This window comes from Setaria viridis, chromosome 3, assembly GCF_005286985.2.
Source record: "Setaria viridis chromosome 3, Setaria_viridis_v4.0, whole genome shotgun sequence".
Taxonomy (NCBI): domain Eukaryota; kingdom Viridiplantae; phylum Streptophyta; class Magnoliopsida; order Poales; family Poaceae; genus Setaria; species Setaria viridis.
Genome location: NC_048265.2, coordinates 50,225,420 through 50,252,613, shown reverse-complemented (window position 1 = coordinate 50,252,613; position 27,194 = coordinate 50,225,420). Strand labels below are relative to the sequence as shown.

Sequence of the window (27,194 nt, the reverse complement as noted above, 5' to 3'; positions counted from 1 at the left end):
TAGAGCACATGTTTTCACAACCAAAAATGGGTCCGGAGGCCATTTTCACAGCTTCGGACGATCACCCGCGTTTTCGACCCCGGTTGCCGATGTGACCATATTCGGGCTATCGTGACCTATAGCACACATTTTCACAACCGAAAATGGGTCCAGAGGCCATTTTCGTAGCTTCGGATGATCACCTGCATTTTCAACCCCGGTTGCCAGTGTGACCGTATTCGGGCTCCCGTGACCTATAGCACACGTTTTATCAACCGAAAATGGGTCCGGAGGCCATTTTCACAGCTTCAGATGATCACCCGCGTTTCCGACCCCGGTTGCCGGTGTGACCGTATTCGGGCTCCCGTGACCTATAGCACACGTTTTCACAACTGAAACCGGGTCTGGAAGCCATTATCACGGCTTCGGACCATCCTCACGTTTTGAACCCCGGTGGCCGGTGTGACCGTATTCAGGCTCCTGTGACCTATAGCACACGTTTTCTTGGCCAAAAATGAGTCCGGAGGCCATTTTCACAGCCTTTGACGATCACCTATGCTTTCGACCCCGCTTGCCGCTCTAACCGTATTCGAGCTCCGGTAACCTATAGCACACATTTTCTTGGCAGAAAACGGGTCCGGAGGCTATTTTCATGATTTCGAACCTTCCCTACGATTTCGACCCTGGTTCCGGTGTGACCGTATTTGGTCTCCGATGACCTATAGCACACGTTTTCTTGGCCGAAAATGGGTCCAGAGGCCATTTTCACGGCTTCGGACGATCACCTGCGTTTTCGACCCCGGTTGCCGGTGCGACCGTATTCAAATAACATGATATGACATGTAAGCCACTACACAATGGGTATATAGGTTTCGAACAAACACAAGGCGCCACAGCAAGAATACATACCTAGCTTGCAGCTTGAACAGTGAGTTTTTGTTAGTGACATTAATAAGTTCATCATCACACTGCCCACGTCTATTTTCCTCTTGGCTTTCCTTGGCTCCTCTTGTCTTGCATCTTTTGCCCTACGTGATTAATCCGTGCAGGCAGCTTTGCAGCATTTCCTCCTCTTGGCTTTACTTTGCTCCTATCTTGCATATTTTGTCGTATGATTAATCTGTGCAGGCAGCTCTGCAGTATTTTTCTGATGGAAAACAAGGTGCGCTAGTTTTGAGGCTTTGTATTCCTCCATCCCCTGCAAATTGAAATAAAAAGGATATAATGCACAGTATTTTTTGCATACACTTCACATCAATATAAAGAGGGGAATACACTAACCATGACCCCCTTCAAGGTTGTGGGCATCTGAACTCCATTGTATCGCTCAGGGGCAAGCATAGATGCTAAGCCACTGTTTCTGGAATTGGCATTGAACTTAACAGTTGGCACCCTTACGGGATTGGAAAGTGGCGACTCGTAGCCGCATTCCACAAAGGCTGTGCCCAACTCCTCCGAGAATGTTTGACCGAATTGCTCAAATATACCGCTGTTTGTTAATTCCGAGTTGTCGGAACACAAGATAGATATCTGGTCTTTTACTTCAAAATCGACAAAAACCACAAACCATTCTTTTTGGCGAAGGATAGGACAAATTAGCTGCAAAAACTAACATGTATTAGCATATTGAGTGTACTATCATTGAGTGTATTATCATTAGAATACTGCATCACAAACCATTCTCTGCCATTTCCACTTCTGTAGACTTTTTTTGCCTTCGCTAACAACAAGCTCATTCGCAATCTTTTGCACAACTTCTTTGTCGGTCTGCACTCCAAAATATTTTGCTATCAGACCATGCTTTTAACTGACAACCAAAGTATGTTTCTTGCAGAAAACTTACTTGGATTGGTGGGATAATGATTCTTAACTTGTGGTAGTCTTCCATCACATCATCATACTTCAGGCATTAGATGAATGCATCGACAATGCTCAGGTACTTCTCTTTTCCTTAGAAAACCTTTTGCCGTAGCCTCTGACCCTCTGGTACTTGCTTCACAGATGTTACTTGATGTTGTTTCATTATATAATAAGGTTACAGATCTTACTGACAGGAAGTAGGCTGTTAAGATTAGCATCGGTGGAGTGCAGGTCTGTTTTGCTTCCACACTAGCAATTATGTAATTTTGTATACCGTGCGTCGTCCCGCGGGGAGGCCGCGCCCCGCCGCCATCCTGGCATCCCGCCCGGCGCCTGCAGGTCAGTGGCTCAGGGACGGCAGTGCTGCTTGTTCCTTGTTTTGGTACTGCAATTTTCCATGCTTAGTTATATCTGCTGCAATGATCCAAAGAAATGGCAACATGCTTTGTGACCAAGTTAACGTCGTTGTATTGCTATGAATGCTATCTCTGAAATAATTGTAATTTTTGTTGTCCCTGAACTTGTAATTTGAATTGTTACTATACTAGTATTGTTAAGATTGGTATTGTTGCTGTACTCAAAATCGTTTAAGACTTGTAAACTTGGTGTTGTATTGCTAGTTTGCTACTGTTATACTGTACTGTACTGTTCATTTTCGGGTTTCGATTAATTCGTAGGGTTTCAGGTATCCGCGGATTTCGGTTTCGGGGATGGATTTTCACCCGAAACTGTTTTCGGTTCGGATTTGAGTTTTAGGTTCGGGTTTCGGTTTTGCATGCCCAGACACTCCACCCGATCCGAACCCACCCTGTTGCCATCCTTAACCGCCACCGAATGAGCCGCGCTCCAGGGGGTGGCGCCGCCGCGGGAAACGATGATGGCGAGGAGCAGCAGCTCAACCCCTTCCTCGACGTAGCTCCGTCCGCCTCCTCGAGGGTCCAGTTCAGGTGAGTGCTTTGCTTGCGGTTGCTCTGCATGAGCAGTTTGTGCTGGCTGGATCTGTGTAAGTGTGACCCGCCCGCTCGATGGGTTCTGCGGTGGTGGGCGCAGGAATGTGGCGTCGCGCGCGCGGTAGGTGGAGGAGGCCGGTGCCGCGGAGGTGGTGGAGAGCAAGGGTAAGCTGTGGCTGACCACCGGCGTCACCCGGGGCGGCAAGCTGTGCTACAACATCGAGGAGATCGGGTACGCCACCTATTCGATTGAATGCCATAGCTGTGCATTGTATGTCAGGTTCCTCGTGGTATATTATTGTACTGGCCCTTTAGCCATGGTGTGCTTTGCATCCAGTAGGCCAGCATAAACTCATCGCTGCTTGAACCTCTGAGCCATTTGTTAATCGATTATGCATGAATAATGAATTCCGTGTCATTGATTTCTGGCTTGTTGAAACCATGCAGGTTCTTGGTTGAAAGAGGTGCCTTGATTCTTCTCAATGAAATCTTATAAGCACTTGGAATCGCTTGGTTATATTGTTGGACGATATGGTGTTCCCTGGACAATGAAGAATAGTGGTACTTGTGACACTACTGTTCCTCCCACGAGTGGTTCACACTGATCAGAGCTTCAATAGAGTCGATGGTGCCTGCAGTGATATAACCATGTTGCTGAAGGAAATGCACATTGATGGGATATCTCCATCCTTTGAAGTGTATTTGCCTAACAGCAAGTTTAAAAAAATCATCCCCAGGAACCCCTAGTTTCCTCTTATGTCTGTTAAGGTAATGTTCCTTTTATCCGGTCAATTATAGTTTCATCTTCCAAAGTTCATCTTCTGTTGGTCTCCCAGTATTTTCGTGTAGATATAGGGTCCATCATCATTTAGACTACTTGAATTACTGAACTATTTTTCTGTAAACATGAAAGGATTTTCCCCCTGTGGCGCATTTGATATGATTTTAGCAATACCTTCTTGTTTGAAATGCGTGTGAGTGCCCCTGGCAGGCTGCCACACATGGACCAAGTTTCATGGAGACCAAGGGAGGCTCCGGCATGCACATTAATTAATTTATTGCTCTAGTAGATTTACTCGCAATTGTTACCCATCTGTTAGCTATATGGACCAAAGAAATGAATAGCTCAGTCTCAAAGCTGATTGAATATTCGTGATGTCTAAGTGGACTCTCAGTTAATCCGTTTTATTGCAACTTATCACATTTTCTTTCCATTATCACTAACTTTTATCCTGAAGATAGACAAATAGCTAATTCTAGGCATGTAGTAGGCTAAGAGTCTGAAATTTTGTGAAGTGCAGATACACTGTCCATGAAAGTAAGGAAAAAAGAGTTCAAATCGACTTTGGTGATAGCATATGAATAAAATTTATAACATAATACATTGCTCTCATATACTCTGTTGATCCATGTTTGTACCGGAGTATCACAACTTTGACATAAAGTCCTAAAAAAATATTGATATTATTTTTCATTTCGGTGCAGGAATAAGCCCCCCTCAAGGGTTGTATTGGAAATGGTGGAAAACAATTTTGGGGGTATTCCTCTTAAATATTGCCATGTGGATAATGGGCGTGTCAGCTTTCTTTCCTTGGACAAAGTTGCTCTTCCAAGCTTGCCCTGATGGGTAGCAGGCACATTTGTTTGCGCTCCTTGTTGTCACTGATCTTGTAATAACATACATAGAAATAGCAAGATCTTCTAAGATATATTTGCCTCAGCAATTATTCTTGTTTGAAGCACGGTTAGTTTCGTTTTTATAGTATAGGTTAGTGTTGAGACACTGATTTATATATTTTATGGATTCTATGTAAACCAGAAGTTTCATGCACAGGCAAGATTCTAGCGTCCGCAATAGCGCTGGCTTTAGCGGTAGGTAGCGTACCATTAATGCTACAAGGTAGTGGACCCAAGATAGCATGTTTGGACTTAGCGGTCGTTATTGTCCACTATTCGCTATATTTGTGACATATGAATATAAATCAAATGGTAATAATAATGTTTAAAATGGTTATTTAGGTAATGACGAAGAGATGAAAAATGAATTTTTGTTATTTATTGATACGTGAATTTAATGTTAATATATATCCATACATCTTAATTATATCTATTTATTTATGATTCTTACCATGAAATGTAATGGCTAACTTTTTTATAAGTAAACTTGATATTAATATTCATATATGCTCTAAAATTGTGACTATTTTTTGAATTCCACTATTTGAACTTAGCATTCGCTATAGCACCTCGCTATCCGTGATCCGCTACACCGGCACTAATACAAGACCAACCGAAGCCCAAATTAACATGAGGTTTTCAAATTGAGACCGCACAAGTAAAGCACGTAATGAATATAAATATGAAGCCGAAATCTGCTAGTGCGAACAAAACTTTCAATTATATGAACTGTGGTAATGAACATTGAAACAAGCATGGATATCTCCGTAGTACACAAGCCCTACAAAAACAATCTTGCAGGTCATCGTGAAATTTGGTTAGAAACAATAGAAAAGGTCTGGTTCGGAAGCTCTAAGCTAATAGTGACCTTCATCTTGCTACAGTACAAATCATTTTAGGTTTTGCTTATCTAGAAGCTGCAATAGCACTTTCTTAGCTGTTGCTCTTCCCTTGACAAAGAAGAGGGAATTTCCGAAGATGTTAAAGTAGGGATTTTTCGACGTTCTCATAATCCAGCAATTTGTTGTAGAGTCCAGATTCTACAGAGGTGTGTGAAATCATGTTTAGTCTTTGCTTCTTGTTTACTTCTGATGATTTTGTTTCTGAGGCTGCACCAGGGACCTTTGGATTTCCAACAGCAACGAATGCTACTCTCTTCCTAGTCTCAAGCTTGAGGTTCGGGTGTGGAACTGAATGCATGCAAGTATTAAGCGTGTCAGGAACTGAACAAGCACCACTTTCCTTTTCCAGTTGCCTCCCACTCTGAGAACCTCCAGCACCACTGCAATGGTTCATTTTGTCCGGTTGCTCAGCCAGAGCAGCGTCTGCCTGTTTGGCTGGCAGGTTCGTTTCTTCAAGGTTTAGTGTATCTGAAAAAATGGCCACAAATAGGCAATGGAGTTAACAAGAATGCTTTTGAAGTTAGACCCCATGAAGTGATAAAAAAGAACCGAGCCTGTTCAGATGAATGCGTAACAAACAATTTGATACTGAAAATTATACTTGTGTTTGGTTCCCTAAATAATAATTGACTACTAGTGGTAACCTGAAAGGTGTCTTACAATTATCTAAAGAACTAATCAAGCGTTGCATCATAGCTGTAATACGGAAAACCTGGTTATTGAAAACCAGCACCTTATTAGCTATCATTCAGCTAGGCTATCTGATCTTAGTATTGCAGACATGTCAGGCATGCTATCGGCCATATCGCTATAAATCATGCCAACATGTTCAATGGTAACTGTTCACCAATAAAAAGTTCTAATGTGGCATACTTCCAAAGATTGATGGATAACCCAAAATGCCAGTTTCAAGTAGCCCTGTTCATCAGTTTGAAAAAACCGGCTGCTAACTCAGTAGATGAAGGTTAGAATGTATGTCAGCATTTTATTGTTCTGTGCCTTTCCTGTTGTTATCTTTAATAGTTTAGAGTAATTATGCTATCTAAATTTCTTTTCCCTGTTTTCCTCAGATTCGACTGACTTGGAAGCATAATATTTTCATTCAAGTATGTCAAAAATTCATGGTGTTGCCAAACCAAAGACTGCAACATCTGGCTTGGTCTATCAGTTTGACGTTTTCTTGGATCTCATTTTAATGTTAATCACGAGCTGTTCAACCAATGCATTTCTTTTTTGCTTTTTCTTTATTCATGTTAGTGTATAGCTGCAGTTGTAAGGCAGCTGCCCTAGTCTTCCTGCACAGGCATATGTATTTTAGAGAATTTCTACACAATTTGTACCATTCTAGGCAATGAAATCCCAGATGTTTTTGGAGAGCTCAAAGCCATGTTCATAACTTGGAATTTCTTCACAAATTATATTTGTCAAAAACACCTGATATTACATATTTACATAGCTTCGATTTTGTACGTTCCTTGTGTGTAGCCAATAGTACGCGCTTGATTAATTCGGCACGTGCAGAGTTAGCAGTACCAGCATTGTGTGGTCACTCTACGTCTCCAGAACTAAACCAACGTAAACCCGTTCAAACCAGCCAGCCCAGCCCGCACCGGCGGTACTTCCCACCAGCTAGCAAGTACAAAACCAGCCCCACCCAGACCAGCAAGCTCCCTCCTGGTTTGGTTTAGAAACAAACAAGAAACCTGGGAAACCGGACCATGAACAGGGCTAGTTTCAAGTGCCTTGGTAGCTAGCATGGGAACAAGCAGCATGATAAATTATCCTTAAATAATTCAATTTTATACATTTGATTTCAGCTATGTTTTTCACAATGTAATGATGTTACTAAGGTGCTTGATGTCCATTCAAACTCAGTGCCCATTCAGAAAGTAAGCATCAAACAATGCAACTAAGAATTCAGGATCTCCATATATTTATCATGAATAATAGAAAATAAAGCATTTCAACCTTCACTAACGAGTGGAAGCGTCTCATACTGGATTGAAGATTCAGGACCACAGGGCTTCTGATCCTCAACTTGTGTTTCCTGACAGCTATCTTTCATCTTTTCATGCAAAAGAAATTTATCTTTCACCCATACACACTCCAGAATTGTACAAGCATCATTCATAGAGGGGTAGTATTCTCTGAAAGCCTGTGGGAATAACCGAAGGGAAATGAGGCAAAGTTATTCAGTGAAATCATTATATCTTCCAGAAAGATCAGCTTGTGTGAGAGTGAAAACACAGGCTTAGACAATAGAGTTTCTCCATGGTATTCAAAATTACATAATTGCTAGTGTGAAAGCAAAACAGACCTGCACTCCACCAATGCTAATCTTAACAGCCTGCTTCCTATCAGTAAGATCTGTAACCTTATTATATAATAAAACAACATCAAGTAACATCTGTGAAGCAAGTACCAGAGGGTCAGAGGCTACGGCAAAAGCTTTTGTAAGGAAAAGAGAAAGAATAACAATATCAGTCAGCATGTGGTTCCAAGGTGAAATTCAAGAGAAAGAAATTATAACTCTCACCTGTTGGATCAGGACCCTTATTCGTGCAAGCAAAGAAAACACCGCGGTACAAAGATCGATGAAGAATGATCTAGCAAGTAAAAATGTTATCTGACTGTAGTGTAGGTCAAGGAACTTTGTATATGTTTCAACCATAGAGGTAGGGTAGAAATTTATATCTGCTTTGTTTTATGAGGCTAAGCCAATTGTAAGGCATGACTCACTTATCGGTAAGCCTAGAACAAATGGACATGAGAACAGAAAACAAAGGATACATTGCTGCCTTCATGACAGGTTCAGCCATCTGCACAGGATAGAGAAGTTTTTCACTGAGATTTGATATGATACAAAGTTGGGCAGAGTATGAAATCTCTCTTCCAGGCTACAGATAAGTCATGATCACAAGAGCATCAATGCTCCACAAACACAAAACACACCTGGGATAACAAGCGAGCAACACCCAAAAGCCTCTCATGATGGCTGTGGTTCGCACCAGGTTTCTTCTTAGTCTGCCTACATCAGAATCCAGAAGAAAGCAAAGTAACAACAGATCAACTATTTCGACAATAGCAAGTGAAATTTGAAAGCAGCGCAAATGCAATAGCAGACTGACTTGGTCGGGACGAGGATCGTGTTGGCCGGCTTGCGGGATGCGAGGACGGGGAACACGGCGTTGAGGACCTGGGCGAGATCGGTGCCGAGTAGCAGCTTCAGGTCCCTCCTCACCTGCATGCGCAGACACATGGGGACACATCTCCCGTCAGTGCGAGCCACTCGCCAACATCGGGGTGGGGGTTGTCCTGGTATCCTTAGGAGGATGTGGAGACGCGGCGCTCACCTTGAGGAGGTACTGGAAGTAGGCGGCGCCGCGGTGCTGGTTCCGGTGCTTGTACACCAAGCGCTCAAGCACCCCCGCCTCCGCCTGCAGGTGACGTAGCGCCGCCCGCAGCCGCTGCTCCTCTTCGTCCCCCGCCGTAGGCGGAGAACCCGCCTCCGACCGCTGTGACATGGCTGACGGCGTGTGAGAACGTGGTGGCATCTTGACAGGAATTGATATAGACTTGTACACTTTTAGGGTTGGGGTGAGATATCCTTAAATTTGTGCAGTCATACAATCTACCCGTCCCATCCATCTATCTACTTCTATGATGGAACAGTTAATGATAAAGAGTATCCACATTACTTGTTTGGTAGGTAGATTTTCTTTGTCAATATCACAATACTGCTTCCACGTACAAGGGGGTGGATGATTTACTGTACCAATACAAATCAGGAAATCATTCAGTTCCTACAATGGCAGTTTCTACTGCTTTAATTTTGATAAAATTCAAATCCACCTTTTAGGGCCTGTTTGGAGTCGCTTATTTCCCGCTTATTGGTGGAAATAAGCGATAAACCCACCCAAACGCCTTGCTTATTTCCCGCTTGTCACGTAAGCCGCTTATTGGAGAATCTGAAATACAACTAGCACTCAGCTTATCTCCTACGCGGGTCAGACCACGCTTCTGGGGCAAGCGGAGAAATTTTCCCCCGGGTACCCTCGGGCAACGGCCTCCAGGCGACCGCCGCCGCTCCTCCCGCCGCCGCCGCTCCAGATCCCGCCGCCGCCCCCCTGCAGATCCCGGCGCCGCCCCTGGGGTCGGCCGGGCCGCTTCCCTACCTCCGGCGGCCGCCCCCGCCGGCCCTGGCGCCGGACGCCCCCGCCGCCGGAAGCCCCCTCCGCCCCCGGCTGGGCGCCACCTCCGCCGGTCGACGCCCCATCCCCCTGGATCCGGCTCCACCGCCGAAGTCTCCTGCTGCCTGGACGCCGCCCCGCCACCGGACGCCCGCGCCGGAGTCTCCTGCTGCCTGGACACCGCCCCGCCGCCGGACGCCCCCGCCGCCGGACTGTTCTGCTGCCTGGCCGCCGCCCCGCCACCGGACGCCCCCACCGCCTGGCCGCCGCCCTGCCGCCGGACGCCCCCGCCGCCTGGCCGCCGCCCCGCCGCCGGAGGTCCCCGCCGCCTGGCCGCCCCCTGGCCGCCGCCCCGCCGCCGGACACCCCCTGAAGTAAGTTTCTGGTTCCCCAGTCCAACAGGCTTTTTAACCAGCGCTGAAGGAGTAGCTTTGGATGCCTCAGTTTGTGGTCTGAAATTCCGTTTGATTTTTCAGCTCAGATTTTATTTTCATGTGTTCATTGTTAGCAACTACATTCGTTTTTGTATTGGAAGAACACCTGTTGAGTTGTGTTGATGTGAACCATTAGGCTGTATTTCGTCGAATTATTATATGTTGAGAGGCTGAGTTCTTGAGTTTTATTCTGAAACTCTTTCTGTTCTGTAATTGCTGTCCCCGTCGATAATGATATACAACACCTCTGGTGCTTGAAAAAAGGCTAAGATTTCCAGTACTAAGATAATAGCTTCTTTTGGTGAAACATCGTGCCTAGAGCATGAATTCTCTGCGCACATATGACATTTGCAAAAAAATATGCATCTCATCACCTGCATATGGAATCAATTAATTTTTTTTAGCCACTCCAGCAACCGAATGCCAATGTGATTCTCTATGGCATCAAGAATGATCTATATGTTCTTTATTAGTTTAATTCTCCAATAGAGAGTGCACCAACACATGATGCGTTTACTTTTTTTTTTACACGCAGCACATGGTTGGCTGGTAAAAGTAGAAGAATTTGAGGCAACAACCACATGGCTCCATAAAAGGACTCCTCCAAATGGCACTAGGCACAACAACACCGTAGTCAAATACTCGACCACCCATATAGCACAATCCATCCAATACACCACATATGACTTTCTTTGACGATTCAGTTTTCAACACATTTTATATCACATATGACTTTCTTTTTTCATTTTGCATTGGAGTCTCTTTGGACCTATATGATGATGGAGTAGCTCATAACAATTTTATGTATGCGTGCAGTTGCTGCGAAGGATCTGGACAGCTGTAGCTGTTATGACTGCAAGGCCGCCAACAAATAGCAAGGTAAAATTTGTGTCACTTCTTGATGGATTGCTAAAATGACAGATTGTGGTTTGTATGATCAGTGAACAAGCTCGTAGATTTGTATTTAATTCTACAATACTGTAATCAAATTTTAGATGGAAAAGTCGTCAAAGATTGTGGCAAAATGGGATTCATTTGCCGCGAAAGCTTTCAATGACATTTGTGTGGAAGAAGTACTTGCTTTCAATCGACCGCAGCAATGTTTGAATGCGGTGGGATATGCAAACCTTATTAGAAAGTTTTATGAGCGTACCAAGAGGCCATACGGTGAGAGTCAAATGAAGAATAGGTGGGATATATTGAAAAAAATGTATACCCAATGGAAAACTTTGAACTTGAGATCAACCGGATTGGGAAGAGATCCTGTTACTGGTTGTATTGTGGCTGACGATGAATGGTGGGAAGAACAAAATAAGGTGAGCCCACTAACAATCATACTAAAGATATAGTTCATATACACGTTGTTTAATTTTTTTGAATTGGAGTATAATAGCATGCTGTTTTGATGATATTTTACAGGCTATGCCAGGTTGTATCCGATTCAGAACAGCTCCGCTTGAATATGAGGATCAGATGCGAATCATGTTTGAATCGGTCATTGTTACAAATGAAACTTCATATGTTCCAAGTGGTGATGGAAACGTTGATGTTGATGAACATGATGTTGTTGATGTTGAGGGCAACAATGATAGAGAGGCACATAAGGCCCCATCCAGTTCTGAGCGGAGGGCTTCAAAAAGGCCAGCTCCTAGTTCCCCTAAAGGAAAGAAGAAGAAGACTTTTAGAGACCAGTGCATGAAGCGGTTGGTCGATGCATATGAGTTGAAAGCTCAAAGTAGTAAACATTCAGCTACTTCGGCGGTTGTTGATCACGTTAGAGATGAGATTGGAAATATGTTGGAGCAAGTCATTAAGGATGGGGCTGAGGAGGGGAGTGATGAACACTTCTATGCCACACAACTTCTTCAAAAAAAGGAGAACCGTGATGTGTTCATTACATTGAAGACACCAAATGGGAGGTTGAATTGGCTGAGGAGGGCTTGGGAGATAAGGAAGAAGCACTAGGGTGTTGCATTAGTGTGCCATTTATCTTTCATTTGTCTTATGTTGTGTGAGACATAATTTCAATTTTCTAAGTATGCTGTGTGAGACTATGAACCTTCTATTAGTTGTGTTGTAACAATAAAAATTCATCTGATGACTTGGTTAGTGCTTTTTGACAGGCTTGCATTTGTTTTGATGAGTACCTCTAGTGCAACTAGTGAATGTGAAGGCAACAGTGATTCTGTTCATACTATGGATGTTGATGAATCTGACGACACTGATGATGATTACATAGTGGCAATGCTTGGTCTGGACTACATGGCATCATCTGGTATGAACAAGAAGAAGATTACTACTACGATAGCAAGTATGACTGGAATACAGTGGGTTGAGTTACAACTACAAGATCCAGTGGAGTGCTTTAACATGTTCAGAATGAGGAGGTCAGTTTTCTTAAGCCTTCATGACACTTTGGTGCAAGATTATGGATTGAGATCAAGTAGACAATTTTGTAGCAAGGAAGCACTAGGAATGTTTCTATGGGCTTGTGGTGCACCTCAATCTTTTAGGCAATGCAAGAATAATTTCCATCGCTCATTAGAAACTGTGAGTAGAAAATTTGAAGAGGTTCTTGAATCTATCATGAGATTAGCTGTTGACATTGTTGACATTGTGAGGCCTAAGGATCCGCAATTTTCTACTATTCATCCTAAACTACAAGAAGCAAGGTTTTGGCCTCATTTCAAAGATTGCATAGGAGCAATTGATGGTACCCATATACCCGTAACTGTGCCATTAGCTGATCAACCGAAATACATTGGTCGGCATGGGTATCCTTCACAAAACGTCGTGGCGGTTTGTGACTTTGATATGCGGTTCACATTTGCTGTCACTGGTTGGCCTGGTTCTGTCCATGATACTCGTGTATTATTGGACACGCTTGTCACATACAAGGATCAATTTCCACATCCTCCCGATGGTAAGGACGAGTTATGTTGCAATTTTTTTTTCAGGGAATATTTGGTCATTGTGATATAACATGTAAATATAACATGCAGGTAAGTACTATCTTGTTGACTCTGGATATCCTAATAGAAAAGGATTTCTTGCACCCTACAAGGGACAGAGGTATCATGTTTCCGAATGGCAGCATGGTCAGCATCCGGTAGGATTGAAAGAAGTGTTTAATCATGCACATTCATCCCTTAGAAATGTGATTGAGCGATCATTTGGAGTTCTAAAGATGAAGTGGCGCATTCTCTTGAATTTGCCCAGTTATCCGGTTAACAAGCAGTCGAAAATTATAGTTGCTTGTATGGCCCTTCACAATTTCATCAGAGATAGTGCCGTACATGACGTGCATTTTGAAGAGGATTTTCAGGAAGATGATGGTAATTCAACCCAACCTAGCACAGATGGTGGTGGTGGTGCTTTAGGAGATGACATTGATATGGGTGCATTGCGTGATGCTATTGCTGTCGCTATGGTTTCATGATTCGTTGTTGTACCCATGATGGATGTTTCCATACTATTCCGATCTATCGTATGAATTTCATATTATTGTGATGTAATTTCTATTTAACAAACTCCAAAAGCATTAGAATTATTGTCTTCTACTCAGATTCACAATAAAAATGAGCTATTATCAGCCTTAGGGGCATTCAGGTCAATTTACCAACCAGGACAGACAATCGACACAAAATAATCAGAATTGCCAAACACCCTACTTATTCAGACAGCAGATTCTCCAGGCAGCGGCTTATCAGATAAGCTTGCTTGCCAGATAAGCGAGTTCCAGAAAAGCGACTCCAAACAGGGCCTTACACAACAGAATTAATTATACTAATCATTCGACAGTAATGGAAAAATTGCCATAGAATTAATTATTTCTATGTGACAGAAATAATTGTTATAATAACTATTCAGCACTAAGGGAAAAATCGTGAGTCAAACCTGCCTTCTCCATGACAGAATTAATTATACTAACTGTTCAACATTACGGCGAAATCACAAGTTAAACCCACCTTTTGCACGACAAAATTGATTAAACTAAATGGTCAATATTATGGCAAAATTGCGATCTGAATCCGCCTTTTGCATGACAGAATTAAATGCACTAACAGGCTAACAGGACAATCAAGAGCGGAAACTGACTTTTACACGATAGAATTAACTAAAACAATCGTCAACACTAACGGTACAGTGGCTTTATTCGGTGACAGCTTTGGTAAACTCAATGTAAATAACGGAGTACGACGGCTGCATGCAGATTGTGGTTGCCAACCATTTCAGTCTGATTTAGACATGATACAAAGATGAGGCGAGCGAGACTTGAGTGGTCGGAAAGCGATACAAAAATATCATTATAGCTTCAAGCATTTAATAACTTGTGAAACGTTCAGAAGGCAATGATGATACTTACAACATTGAAGACAGCAGGAGCCCCAGGACCTGCATAACCAAATTCATTTAGCATATGCTTGCTTGATCAAGGCGCTAGGAACGCTTGAAAAGGATAGTTAAGCCGCGCACCGATCTCAAGATCATGCCATGGATGAGCAGCTACTGATCTCCTGGACAGAGAAGAGAGGATCCTTTCATTGAGCTTAGGGGCTCGCTTCGGCTGCTCAGCAGCAGCAGCAGCAGTCTTATCCTCTTCACTCATCCTGCAATGGAAAGAAGCCACGAATAAAAAATCTATCCAGCACAAGATCCGTATGTGTTTTCACCGAGAAACATATAGGAGCAAGTTTCACAAATCATTTCCACCGAGTAAACAGGAGCCGAGGAAATCAAACCCCGGGAATTGCTATAACAAATACAAAAATCCCATCAGCAGCCACCAAATCACAGGTTTGATCCATGAGGCCACCCACTAGCAGGTCTAGGCAGGCAAAAATCTACCGTTCCTCGATCAGCTAGTAACGCAGAGGGGTCTTTCAAGAGGGAAAAAAAGTAGAACGAAACAGCGGATGAGGGGAAGGTCGAAGACCGATCTGGTCGGGGTCGCGAGCGGCAAAGTTGATGCATGCATCTGGAGCATGTAAGGCAAGGATATTGCTCAGCGTAAGCTGTGTTGGCTATGTACTAATGTAAACACCACAAATATGGCTTTACAAATGAATAAATGATCCAAAAATACATGGGATCCAGTTAATCCACAGAGCAAGTCCATAGATATCAGATAATGCTGCAGCACAAGAACAATTTGTGAACAAGCCCGCAGCTTTGCCCAACCTCCTCCCAAACATGGGTGTGAAACAATAGTTTTAATCAACCAATGAATGGGTGGATGCCAGGTGGATGAATTAATAAGTAATTTTCTACAAAACAGATCAACAGGTATGGACAATTGTGCACGCTACACTGAAGAACTAGAATTTATTGGTGCATATTTTGCAGTGAAGTATAACTTTATCCTTTCAGCCTTCCTAAAATGCACCTAACTACTAGTAACATCCGAGCCCATAGAGCAAGTCTATCAGATAAATTTGTAACCTCCAGCACGGCAGAGAAAAAGCAGGCAGCTTTAGACCCGACCTCCTCCCAAACATGGGGCTGGCACGTGTAGCCGTGGGGATCGAACTGAACCCCCAAAGCAAAATTCAACTTATTCGCAAACTTTGACAGCTTCTAACCGTACCCCCTCCTCGCAGAAAAGGAATTCGCAACGAATTGTGCGAACTGGAGCAGGAAAACTCTCGGATTGATCCCTCACGGGTCGCGCAGCACAGGGAAGATCCTGCGGAACAGGGCGCGCGCAGTCCGCCCAAGCAACCAAGCAAGGTGGCTAGGGTTTCCTTACCAGGTGGGGAAGAAGCCGATCCAAGCCCGGACGGATCCCCTCCCCGCGCCCGTTCACGAGCGCCGAGGAGTAGGACGAGACGAACCCCTTCGCGGTGGGGCGAGCAGGCGGCGCGTTCCGCGCCGGCGGAACTAGGCGCGGACGGCACTCGATGGGGGGCGGCGAAAGGGCCGGGGAGACGGGAAGGAAAGGGCGCGCGCTCTTTCGTCGCCGCCGGGGAGGGGGAGAGGAGGGGAGGGAATAGAATGAAGATGGAATAGAATGTTTAGGGTTTTTTCACAGACTTTTCTTCGGTTAACCATTTGGTAATTTGGAGACATAAGAGCGACCATCGTACGCATGTCATACGGTATTTTGACATACATCTATGCTACGTTGAAGACACAATAAAATATTGCTCACTTGTCAATATTTTTTTCGTATTGCTATACTACACTCGAGTCAAAATCATCTCTCCCACATTCGAATTTTTTCTCTTCCACCTTTTCCCCTTCTTCTCCACCTCCGGCGAACTTTTTAGGGTTTGGGGTTTCGAGGGTTCAGGTTACCTGTATCCGGCGAACCTAGAAGAAGCTCCGGGATGGCAAGGAAGTGGCGGTCGAGACGGCAGCAAGACGGGGCGGTGATGGACCCCCGTTTGGCTGCGAATTTTTACGATCCATATAGACACATGATTAGTTGAAACTTAAAATTATTGAAACATTTCCTGATCATAAGAGAATCTTACCATCGTAGCTATATGCTTTAATCATAGCAGTATATGTCAAAACATCATGGAAGCAACCAGATGCTTCTTCAGTTAGTGATAGATTGTATAATGCACGATGTATTCCTCAATAGCAACAGTTGTATACATATAGACCACATGGGGAGCCGGATACGGCAGGCCCATGGGCTGTGACACGCTTACAATCCAACACTCCCCCGCAGTCGGAACTGGGAGCACCGCGAACATTAAGACTGGACCTAAACTCAACAAAGACGGACGTCGGGAGCCCTTTGGTGAAGATGTCGGCATACTGTGAGGTAGTAGGGACATGTAGAACTCGAACTTCTCCAAGGGCCACGCGGTCACGAACAAAGTGTAGGTCAATCTCCACATGTTTGGTCCGCTGATGCTGAACGGGGTTGGTGGATAAATAAACGGCACTGATATTGTCACAATACACAACTGTAGCTCGTCGAAGAGGGCAATGGAGTTCAAGAAGAAGCTGGCGTAGCCAACATGCCTCTGCAACCCCATTGGCAACAGCGCGATACTCAGCCTCTGCACTAGATCTGGACACAGTTCCCTGACGCTTGGAGGACCATGAGACCAAATTATCACCCAAGAAAACGCCATAGCCAGAAGTGGATCGGCGAGTCTCAGGGCAACCAGCCCAATCGGCGTCGGAGTACACAGTGAGATCAGTAGGCGAGGTACGATGTAGGTGAAATCCAAGCTCCAAAGTTCCCTGGATATAGCGCAGGATGCGCTTCATGGCAGCGAGATGAGGCTCTCTCGGATCATGCATATATAGACAAACTTGCTGAACAGCATAGGCAATATCAGGACGGGTGAATGTGAGATACTGAAGGGCACCAGCGATACTGCGATAATGTGAAGAATCAGCCACAGGAACACCATCAGCAGGTAGCTTTGCATGAGTATCAACAGGTGTACTGCAAGGCTTGCAGTCACGCATACCAGCACGGTCCAGAATATCCAGCATGTATTGCTTCTGAGAGAGGAACAACTCATCTGAGCGGCGATCAACAGAGACACCCAGAAAATGGTGGAGAGCACCCATGTCAGTCATAGAGAATTCCCGTTGCATAGCTGCGATGATGCGCTGAAGGAAACTCTGTGACGAAGCAGTAAGAACAATATCATCCACATAGAGAAGCAAGAAGGCTGTGTCAGCACCCCGCCGATATATGAAGAGGGAGGTGTCCGCTTTGGACTCAACAAACCCAAGGGAGGTGATGTGACTGGCAAAGCGACTATGCCATGCTCGGGGAGCCTGCTTCAATCCATATAATGACTTGTTCAATCGGCAAACAAAATCGGGCTTGGAAGAATCAACAAACCCGGGTGGCTGCTGGCAATACACAGTCTCTGTCAAAGTCCCATGGAGGAATGCATTCTTGACGTCCAGCTGATGAATGGGCCAAGAACGCGATAGAGCAAGTGTGAGCACAACGCGGATGGTAGCCGGTTTGACAACGGGACTGAAAGTCTCCTCGTAGTCAATACCAGGTCGTTGAGTGAAGCCTCTGAGAACCCATCTTGCCTTGTATCGATCAAGAGAACCGTCAGCTAAAAATTTATGACGAAAAATCCATTTACCGGTGACGATGTTCACTCCAGAGGGACGAGGCACAAGGGTCCATGTGTTATTTGCCAGGAGGGCGTCGAACTCTGCTTGCATCGCGGCTCTCCAGTGAGGGTCGGCGAGCGCGGAACGAAAGCTCTTGGGAACGGCCGAGAGCGTCGTCGTGTGCAGGTTCAGACGATCAACTGGCTGGCAGAAACCAGACTTGCCCCGAGTCCTCATGCCGTGATCATTAACCACGGGCTCGATGAGTTGGGGCAGGGTAGAAGCCGTGCGGCCCCCTCTACTGACAGCTACCTGCGACGAGGTGTCAGCAGGGGCAGCAGAGGGTGTCGCTTTCGTAGTTGAAGGCGCTGGTGCAGCCGGTGGCGGGCTAGCTACAGCCGAGCCACCTCCAGGTGATGCTGCCGTAGGTGCCTGGGCAGGTGGCAACGTGCCAGTGGCAGCCGTGGCTCCTCCACCTGCTGCCGAGGCTGCTCCAGCGGGCGCCAGCAAGCCGCCCGGGCTGGAGCCATGCTCAACAGCGGGCGGCGCACTGGCTGGTGGTGGTGAGCCAGGGGGGGTTGGCGCACGAGGGGGGGTACCTGCAACCACAGAACGAGGCCCGATGGGCATAGTGGAAAAGTCATCCTCGCTCAAGAAGTCAAGAGTGGCTGGATCCGAAGGAGAGGTAGACATCGCTGAAAAGGGAAACATGGATTCATCGAACACTACATGCCGAGAGATGATAATTCGGTTGGAGTGTAAGTCGAGGCAGCGATATCCCTTGTGGTCGGATGAGTAGCCAAGGAAGACACAAAGTGATGAACGAGGGGCCAACTTATGTGGTGCGGTGGATGATAAATTGGGATAACAAGCACACCCAAAAACACGAAGATGTGAATAAGTGGGATGTGTGCCGTAGAGAGCATAGAATGGTGTCAGGCCATCAAGAGTCTTAGTGGGGTGACGGTTTAGAAGATATGTGGCAGTGTGGAGGGAGTCAGCCCAGTAGACGGGTGGAAGACTAGCCTGAAATAAAAGTGAGCGCACAATGTTGTTAATGGTGCGAAGGGCGCGCTCGGCTTTACCATTCTGCTGGGAGGTGTAGGGGCACGACATACGAAAGAGGACACCATGGGAGAGGAAGAACGTGCGGGCCGAAGAGTTGTCAAACTCACGACCGTTGTCGCACTGGACGGCCTTCACGATGGTGCCAAACTGTGTACGAACATAGGCAAAGAAATTAGAGATAGTGGCAAATGTATCGGATTTGAGGCGAAGCGGAAATGTCCAAGCATAGTGAGAAAAATCATCAATAATTACGAGATAATATTTGTAACCAGACACGCTAGCAATAGGAGAGGTCCAAAGGTCACAATGTATTAAATCGAATTTATGAGTAGCACAAGAGCTAGATAAACTGAAAGGGAGGCGAACATGGCGCCCTAATTGGCAAGCATGACATATATGTTCATGTTTGGGTTTATTACAAGAAATAGCCTGGGTGCTAATAAGTTTGGACAATGCTTCTGAACCAAGGTGGCCGAGACGACGATGCCACAGGGTGGGTGTAGAGGTGGCTGCGAAGACTGGTGTTTTGCTGCTGGTGGACGGGAAGAATGGGTATAGATCCCCCGTGCTATTGCACCTGGCGATCACGCTCCGTGTTTGTAGATCCTTCACAGAGAGGCCAAATGGGTCAAACTCGATAGAGCAATTGTTATCAATGGTAAACCGACGAGCAGAGATCAAGTTCTTAATAATGCTAGGGGACACTAAGACATTATTTAGAACAAGAGGGCGTTGTGGTGTAGAAAACGAGTATGAGCCAGTGGAGGTGATGGGCAGGAGAGCACCATTACCGACAATAATAGAGGAAGGATTGGACCAGGAGGGTGAGCGAGGAGACGAGAGAATACCAGAGTGGGCGGTCATATGAGAACCGGCACCAGAGTCAGCATACCACTCGGTGGGTGTCGACGGCGGCGTCAAGGTCATTGTGTTGAAGTTGTTGACGAGGGACGCTTGGTCGAAGGAGCCACCTGCCATGGGGTTCCATGCCGCGTACTGCGGCATCGCGCCGGCCGAAGAGGAAGCCGAGGAGCCTGCCACCGGGCCATAGCTGAAGCCAGGGGGCGGTGGTGGGAGCTGGTAGTACCCTCCGTGGTACGGTGCCATGTGGAGGGCCGGCTGGGGTTGCTCGAACGGCATGTATGGTGGGCGCTGCAGCTGCTGTCCAGGAAGGCCGTCGAAGCCGTGTGGCCAGAGCTGGAGAGTGCCGGACCAGGGGTTCTGTCCTGGCCGAACAGTAGGCTGTCCAGCGCCCTGCACGGCGCCGTTGGGGGCGCCCTGGCCGGCGCCCGCCTTGCCGTTGTTGGTCCCGCCGTTGCCGCCGCGTCCCCAGCGGCGGTTGCGGGAGTTGTTGGAGTTGCCCGTCCCACTGCCCTGGACACCGAAACCACCAGAACCAGTGCGTGGCGGCTGTGGTTTTGCCGCGAGCAGCGCCTGAGTCTCCGACGGCGGCGCGGGAGTGACATCGTCGTGGATGTCGTTGACGTCGATCTCTTCGAGGAGCAGCAGGGTGCGTGCTTCGGCGAACGTGGGGAAGGGTGCGCGCATCTTCAGGTTGGACACCATGTGTCGGTACTTCCCATTGACGCCGCGCAGTAGGGTGAGGACAAGCTGCCTGTCGCCGATCGGATCACCGAACTCCTTGAGGGATGCCGCCATTGTTTCAAGGCGACGGCAATAATCGATCACTGAGAGATCGCCTTGCCGGAAGGAACGGAACTCAGCCTCCAGCAGCAGTGCACGCGATTCGCGCTGGCCGAGGAACTCGTCTTCGAGGTACAGCCAGGCAGATCGGGCAGTGGGATCACGGAGCAGCAGGGACTGTTGCAGATCGTTGGAGACGGTGCAGATGATCCAGGTGAGGACGCAGCTGTCCATGGTCGCCCATGCCGAGCGATCGGGGTAGGCGATGTCGGTGAGGACGTGCTCCTTCAGATTGTACTTGCCGAGCACAATCAAGAAGAGAGGCCGCCACCGACCGTAGTTGTTGGACAACTGGTCCAGCACCAGGGTGATCGCGCTCTTGATGTTGTGGAGTGCGATCGCCTGGGCGTGGAGGGTGGCGTTTGCCGCCTCCTTGGCGGTGAGGGCCTTGTCGAGGGCCTCCGCCTCCTCTTGCCGTTGCTTCTCGGTGGCGGCGGCGGCGGCGGCGGCGGCGGCGTCACCGGCCATTGGGGTTCCTGGCGATGGGGATCGGCGGCAGGAAGAGTAGGAGAGGGGCCTGGCGAGCGTAGCTCAGCGGCAGGCGAGGGGATCGGCCGGCGAGGAGCTCAGCGGGGCGGCCGTGGGTGGGTGGAGCCGGCGAGCGGGTGCCCTGGCGGAGGCTAGGGTTGAGCGGAAGCAGGTCGCAGGAACGACTCGCGTGATACCATGATAGATTGTATAATGCACGATGTATTCCTCAATAGCAACAGTTGTATACATATAGACCACATGGGGAGCCGGATACGGCAGGCCCATGGGCTGTGACACGCTTACAATCCAACAGTTAGTTTGCCCTGAATCGAAATCTCTAAACTGTATGCACAGGAGTTTGTTCTCGCATGCCATGGTTAGCACCCGAGAGGAGTCCAAAGTCATGGAAATGGTGACAGGAAAACAAAAGTCACATAGGTACTCTTTAGAGGTAACAGGATAACAAACGTCACATCTGCACACTTCAAAGATACATAGCTACTCTTCAGAGGTAATAGTATAACAAACGTCGTATAGGCACTCTTCAGAGGTAACATGGTAACAGGATCAAAGGGAACCCGATTATTATAACAACAGGTAGCATTTCTCAAACGAGAGATTTCACTCGCCAAAATTTCCTGGTACCATAAAGAATATTAATTCCAAACTGTGATCATCTACAACCCCATAGTTCAACTTCTGCTTACACTGGAAAAATCCGAATCATCATCTAATCGCTCTGCAAAACCAACCTAGTAGCTTCCCATTGGTGGCATCCCAAATGCTGGCATCGGACCAGGGCCCATCGGAGGCATGCCCATTCCACCCATCGGAGGTGGAGGACCGCCCATGCCTGGCATCGGCGGAGCGGGCAAAGCGAGAGGAAGCAGCTGTGCGTACATGTTCTGCACAACAGCATGCGACTAATCATGCCAAATGCCTCAGCACTAGTGACTGATTACAGAAACAAAGAGGCGAATGCACTTTTACTTTACCTGCTGAGCAACAAGATCTTTCTCCTCTTTCTCTTTCGCTCTTTCCTCATTTTGCGACTCAATTTTGTCCTTAACTAAATCATCAACCTTGCTGCTGTATTCGCGAATGAACTGCATGGACGGCAGGGATGTTATTATAAAATGAACTGTGCATAAGTAAGTGTCAGTGCAGATATGGACAGAAATAAGGTACCTGCAACAGATACGGGAAAGCAAAGTCTATCATGTTGTTCATCCATGCAAGCTCAAGGGCAACATCTGGTCGTATCAAGTCATAGCAAATGAAGAGGCAAGAAGCAAAGCATTCTTTCTTCCCCTGCATTGCATAATTGCAGATCAAAGTTAACTAATCAGAAGTGCAATGACAGGTAGACAAATAATAGGTTTTCTACTGTATTTTGAATTGGCATATCACTGCATCTCATATCATCAATCAATAGAACAGGTTTAAAATAAACCTGCTCAATGAAATAGACAAGTAAGTCCTCCGACAGTTCACGGTCACCAGACTGCGAGCATGTCTCCATGCAATCCTTGTACATGCTGTCTTTCTTTGATAGAGCAATGGACTGCTTCCATCTGCCAGCCTTCTTGTAAATGTAGGCAGCAATCCTCCTATCTCGAGCTCCCGCGGCCTGTAGCACACGTTTTCCTGGATGAAAACACGTCCGGAGGTCATTCACGTCTTCGGGTTATACCCCCATGTTTTCGATCCCGGCGACCGGTATCGTGTTTTCGGGCTCCTGTTACATATAACACATGTTTTCATGGCCGAACACGCGTTCAGAGACCAATTTCACTTGTTCGATCCTGCCTTTACATTTTCAGTGGCCGGTGTGGCCGTTTTTGGGGTCTCGTGACCTGTAGCACATGTTTTCATGGCTGAAAACACGTTCGGAGGCCATTGTCACGTCTTCGGTCCATCCCCATGTTTTCGACCTTGGTGACCGGTGTCGCTATTTTCAGCCTCCCGTGACCTGTAACACACGTTTTCATGACTGAACACGCGTTCGGAGGCAATTTTCACTTGTTCGATCCAGCCCCTACATTTTAGTCCTCGGTGGCCGGTGTGACCGTTTTCGGGCTCCCGTAACCTATAGCACCGTTTTCATAGCCAAAAATGTGTCCGGAGACCATTTTCACATCTTTGGTCCATCCCCACGTTTTCGACCCCGGTGCCTGGTGTCGCTGTTTTCAGGTTCCTTGACCTATAACACACGTTTTCATGGCCGAAAACACGTCCGGAGGCCATTTTCACATCTTCGGTCCACCCCCCACGTTTTCGACCCCAATGGCCGGTGTCGTTGTTTTCGGGCTCCCGTTACCTATAACACACGTTTTCGTGGCCGAACACGCGTTCGGAGGCCAATTTCACTTGTTTGGTCCCGCCCCTACATTTTCATCCTCGGTGGCCAGTGTGGCCGTTTCTGGGCTGCCGTAACCTATAGCGCACGTTTTCATGACCGAAAACGCATCCGAAGGCCATTTTCACGTCTTCGGTCCATCCCCCACATTTTCGACCCCGGTGACCGGTGTTGCGGTTTTCGAGCTCCCATAATCTATAACACACGTTTTCATAGCCGAACACAAGTCCGAAGGCCATTTTCATTTGTTTAGTTTTGCCCCACATTTTCGTCCTCGGTGGCCGGTGTGGCCGTTTCCGGGCTCCCGTGACCTATAGCACACGTTTTCATAGCCGAAAACGCGTCCGGAGGCTATTTTCACGTCTTCGAACCATTCCCCCATGTTTTCAACGCCGTTGGTCGGTGTCGCTATTTTCGGGCTCCCGTTCCCTATAACACACGTTTTCATGGCCAAACACGCGTTCGGAGGCCAATTTCACTGCATGAGGAGCCGATGCAGGTGTCCGTGGTTTTTTAATTTTCAGAGGATATCTAGCCTCAACCATGAGCTATAGCACATGTTTTTCATCCGTCCTAGTCCCTCCGGAGCCGGTGGAGGTGTCCGTGGATTTTTAATTTTCGTACGATATTTGACCTCAACCATGACCTATAACATATGGTTTTTATCCTTCCTAGTCCCTCCGAAGCCAGTGGAGGTGTATGTGGATTTGTAATTTTTGTACGGTATCTGACCTCAACCATTACCTATAGCATATGTTTTTCATCTCATCTAGTCCATCCGGAGCCGGTGGAGATGTCTATGGATTTTTATGTTTTTCATCTCATCTAGTCCATCCGGAGCCGGTGGAGATGTCTATGGATTTTTAATTTTCGTACGATATCTAGCCTCAACCACGACCTATAGCGCATGTTTTCTGTCCTTCCTAGTCCATCCAGAGCTGGTGCAGGTGTATGTGAACTTTTAATTTTCGTGCGATATCTGGTCTCAACCATGACCTATAGTATATGGTTTTCATCCTTCCTACTACATCCGGAGCTGGTGGAGGCATCTGTGTTTTTTTCATTTTCGTTCGATATCCGGCCTCAGCCATTAGCTATAGCACATGTTTTTCGTCCGTCCTAGTCCCTCCGGAGCTGGTGGAGGTGTCTGTGGATTTTTAGTTTTCGTACGATATCTTGCCTCAACCATGACCTGTAGCATATATTTTTCATCATTTCTACTGCATCCGGAGCTGATGTAGGTGTCCGTAATTTTTTAATTTCTAGAGGATATCTGGCCTCAACCATGACCTATAGCATATGTTTTTCGTCCATCCTAGTCCCTCCGGAGCTTCTGGAGTTGATTGTGAAATTTTAATTTTCATACAATATCTAGCCTCAAACATAACCTATATCATATGATTTTCATTCTTCCTACTCCAGAGCTGATGGAGGTGTATGTGGATTTTTAATTTTCGTATGATATCTGACCTCAATCATGACCTATAGCACATACCAGGGTATCCCATCCGTTTTCGTCCCATCATCCGTACTGTCATGCCTCTGGTCGGGCTGTGTTCGGCCTCATTTGGTGTAATATTTCACTTTTTTGGGGAGTCCTACTCGTTTTCATCCTGCGTGTCTTGTCAGGCTGTTTTTATCGAATACGTGTCCGTGGCATCTTTCACTTGATCGGGACGTCCCATTCATTTTCACCCTAGGTTTCTGATTGAGTTGTTTTCTATTCCCGTGAACTATCAAATGATAGCATTTTTCACTTGTTCAGGCCTCCCACTCCTATTCATCAGGTGTCTCGGATTGGGCTGTTTCGAGACTCGTGTGAGGTATAGCACACATTTTCTTAGCCGAACATATTTTTATTGTAATTTTTCATTTGACCGCGTAACCTCACTCGTTTTCATCCTAGGTCTATGGTCCGGCTGTTTTGGCCTCCTGTGCGGCCATGCTACCCCCCACCCCACCCCACACACCTCTACTAAGCCGAACGCACATTTGGTGACATTTTTTCACTTGTCCGAGTCATCCTACTCTTTTTCCTTCTAGGTCTTCGGTCGACTATTTTTTGCCTCCCGTAAGCAATAGCACACGTTTCTGTGACCGAACACATCTGCTGATATTTTTTACTTGTTTGGGTGATCCTACTCATTTTTCATCCCGTGTCTCTCGTCCCGCTATTTCAGCCCCGCGTGAGCCATAGCACACGCTTTCTTTGCCGAACACGGTTTTCTGGTGGCATTTTTCACTTGTTCAAGTAGTCCCACTATTTTTTTTGTTTTTGGCGTCCCGTTAGCATAGCATAGTTTCCTTAACAAACATGTGTGCAAAGGCATTTTCACTTTTCGAGCGATCCCACTCATTTTTGTCACGGGTCTCTTGTCAGGCTTACTCTGAGCTATGGCTAGCCCTGCTAGTGGGGCAGGGCGAAATGGGTATTTTGGGGTGGGTTCTCATGCGGGGTTCATTAGAATGGGTGGGAATGGGGATTAGAGGCTAACAGGTCGGGGTGGGTTGGGTCCAGGGAAAGTGCGGGTTGGGAGCGGGTTGGAACCGGTCTTTTGGAGGTCTTCTTCGATGATCTCCTTCGTCTCCGGCGGGTGGTGGGCGGAACGGTGAACGGCGGGTTGCCGCTGGGCCGGCGGTGGAGACCGACAGGAGCGTGGGTAGAGGGATTCGAATTCGGAATTTGGGGTTTTTGAGGGAGCTTCCATGGCCGGCACCTTAAAGGGATGGCCGTGGGCGGCAGCCGGCTTGGCGGAGGAGGTGGGGTGTGGGCGGCGATGGCGCCGCCAGCAGGGCGGTGGTGGACAACTGCTGCTGGAGGTTGCCGCTGGCCATGGGGTGGTGGTGGAGGCTGGCAATGGCGAGGTGCAACGACGGCGAGATCTGGTCGGAGGGGAAGGGGGGAAGGGGGAGGAGGAAGAGGAAGGAAGGGGCGGGGGCCACGGTCGTGGGGGGCGGTAAGGCGGAGGTTGGCGGCGGAGCGGGAGGTGGATGGTGTGGTCAGCGGCGAGGTTGTCATCGGGCACAGGCGGTGGGAGCAACCAGCGGGAGGGGGGGGGGGGCATTTAGAGAAAGGAGGATGGGGAGGGGGAGGGGAAGGGGAGAGAAGGGCGGCGGTCGCAGCGGCGGGGCGGGATGTGGCGAGTCAATGGATGGAACGGTGACTCGGTGAGGAAGAAGATAATATTGGAACCTTATCTAGATGTGGGACCCACACCGACAAAGGATGGGTCTGTATAAAAATGGTTTGTAGCGAATCTATGCACGCAATGGTGTTGTGGCATGCATGGGTAACCCGCACCGTGAGGCGGGGTGGGGTGGGTAGAAATAATATATTTATGGTTGGGGCGGGTTAGTAGAATTCTCCCATTAGATGTGGGTTGGGGCAGGTTAGGGGCCAGTATAACCCCCATTAGCAGGCCTAGCGATGGCACACGTTTCCTTTAACCGAATAAGTGTCTTTGGCTTTTTTCACCTGTTCAAGCCATCCCTCTCACTTTTGTTATGGGGTTCAAGCCATCCAGCTCACTTTTGTTATGGGCTTTGGGTCG

At 47.2% G+C, this 27,194-nt stretch overlaps 4 protein-coding genes and 1 pseudogene across 6 annotated transcripts; 2 read left to right on the top strand and 3 right to left on the bottom strand.

Annotated features, from left to right (window-relative positions):
• Positions 1-2,197: 2,197 nt before the first annotated feature.
• On the top strand, positions 2,198-4,644 carry LOC117848370 (uncharacterized; annotated as a pseudogene).
• A 518-nt stretch (positions 4,645-5,162) lies between these two features.
• Positions 5,163-16,005, bottom strand: LOC117848369 (uncharacterized). 3 transcript variants are annotated; one of them, XM_034729744.2, is made up of 11 exons: positions 15,742-16,004; positions 14,469-14,602; positions 14,359-14,387; positions 8,722-8,883; positions 8,497-8,609; positions 8,321-8,396; positions 8,159-8,187; positions 7,905-7,998; positions 7,686-7,775; positions 7,337-7,523; positions 5,163-5,836 (listed from the first exon to the last, which is right to left on the bottom strand). In XM_034729744.2, the coding sequence occupies exons 2-11, from the start codon at positions 14,599-14,601 to the stop codon at positions 5,448-5,450; spliced, it is 1,302 nt and encodes a 433-aa protein (XP_034585635.1). In that variant the 5' UTR covers position 14,602; positions 15,742-16,004; the 3' UTR covers positions 5,163-5,447. The 3 variants fall into 3 exon arrangements, with proteins under 3 accessions (XP_034585635.1, XP_034585636.1, XP_034585637.1); XM_034729745.2 differs by lacking the exon at positions 7,686-7,775 and having other exon boundaries at positions 15,742-16,005; XM_034729746.1 differs by lacking the exon at positions 15,742-16,004 and having other exon boundaries at positions 8,722-8,894; positions 14,469-14,581.
• Positions 11,466-13,372, top strand: LOC140222073 (uncharacterized). Its single transcript, XM_072292251.1, has 4 exons — positions 11,466-11,911; positions 12,116-12,915; positions 12,995-13,090; positions 13,275-13,372. Exons 1-4 carry the CDS (start codon positions 11,466-11,468, stop codon positions 13,370-13,372), a joined length of 1,440 nt encoding a protein of 479 aa, XP_072148352.1.
• Positions 16,006-17,218: 1,213 nt separating the features above from the next.
• Positions 17,219-21,281, bottom strand: LOC140222315 (uncharacterized). The gene is made up of 8 exons (XM_072292478.1): positions 19,958-21,281; positions 19,687-19,715; positions 19,089-19,256; positions 18,126-18,353; positions 17,978-18,040; positions 17,784-17,879; positions 17,429-17,585; positions 17,219-17,331 (listed from the first exon to the last, which is right to left on the bottom strand). The coding sequence occupies exons 1-8, from the start codon at positions 21,279-21,281 to the stop codon at positions 17,219-17,221; spliced, it is 2,178 nt and encodes a 725-aa protein (XP_072148579.1).
• Positions 21,282-21,887: 606 nt separating this feature from the next.
• On the bottom strand, positions 21,888-24,415 carry LOC117849420 (clathrin heavy chain 1). The gene is made up of 4 exons (XM_034730960.2): positions 22,738-24,415; positions 22,473-22,595; positions 22,280-22,390; positions 21,888-22,189 (listed from the first exon to the last, which is right to left on the bottom strand). The coding sequence occupies exons 1-4, from the start codon at positions 22,819-22,821 to the stop codon at positions 22,037-22,039; spliced, it is 471 nt and encodes a 156-aa protein (XP_034586851.2). The 5' UTR covers positions 22,822-24,415; the 3' UTR covers positions 21,888-22,036.
• Positions 24,416-27,194: the final 2,779 nt, after the last annotated feature.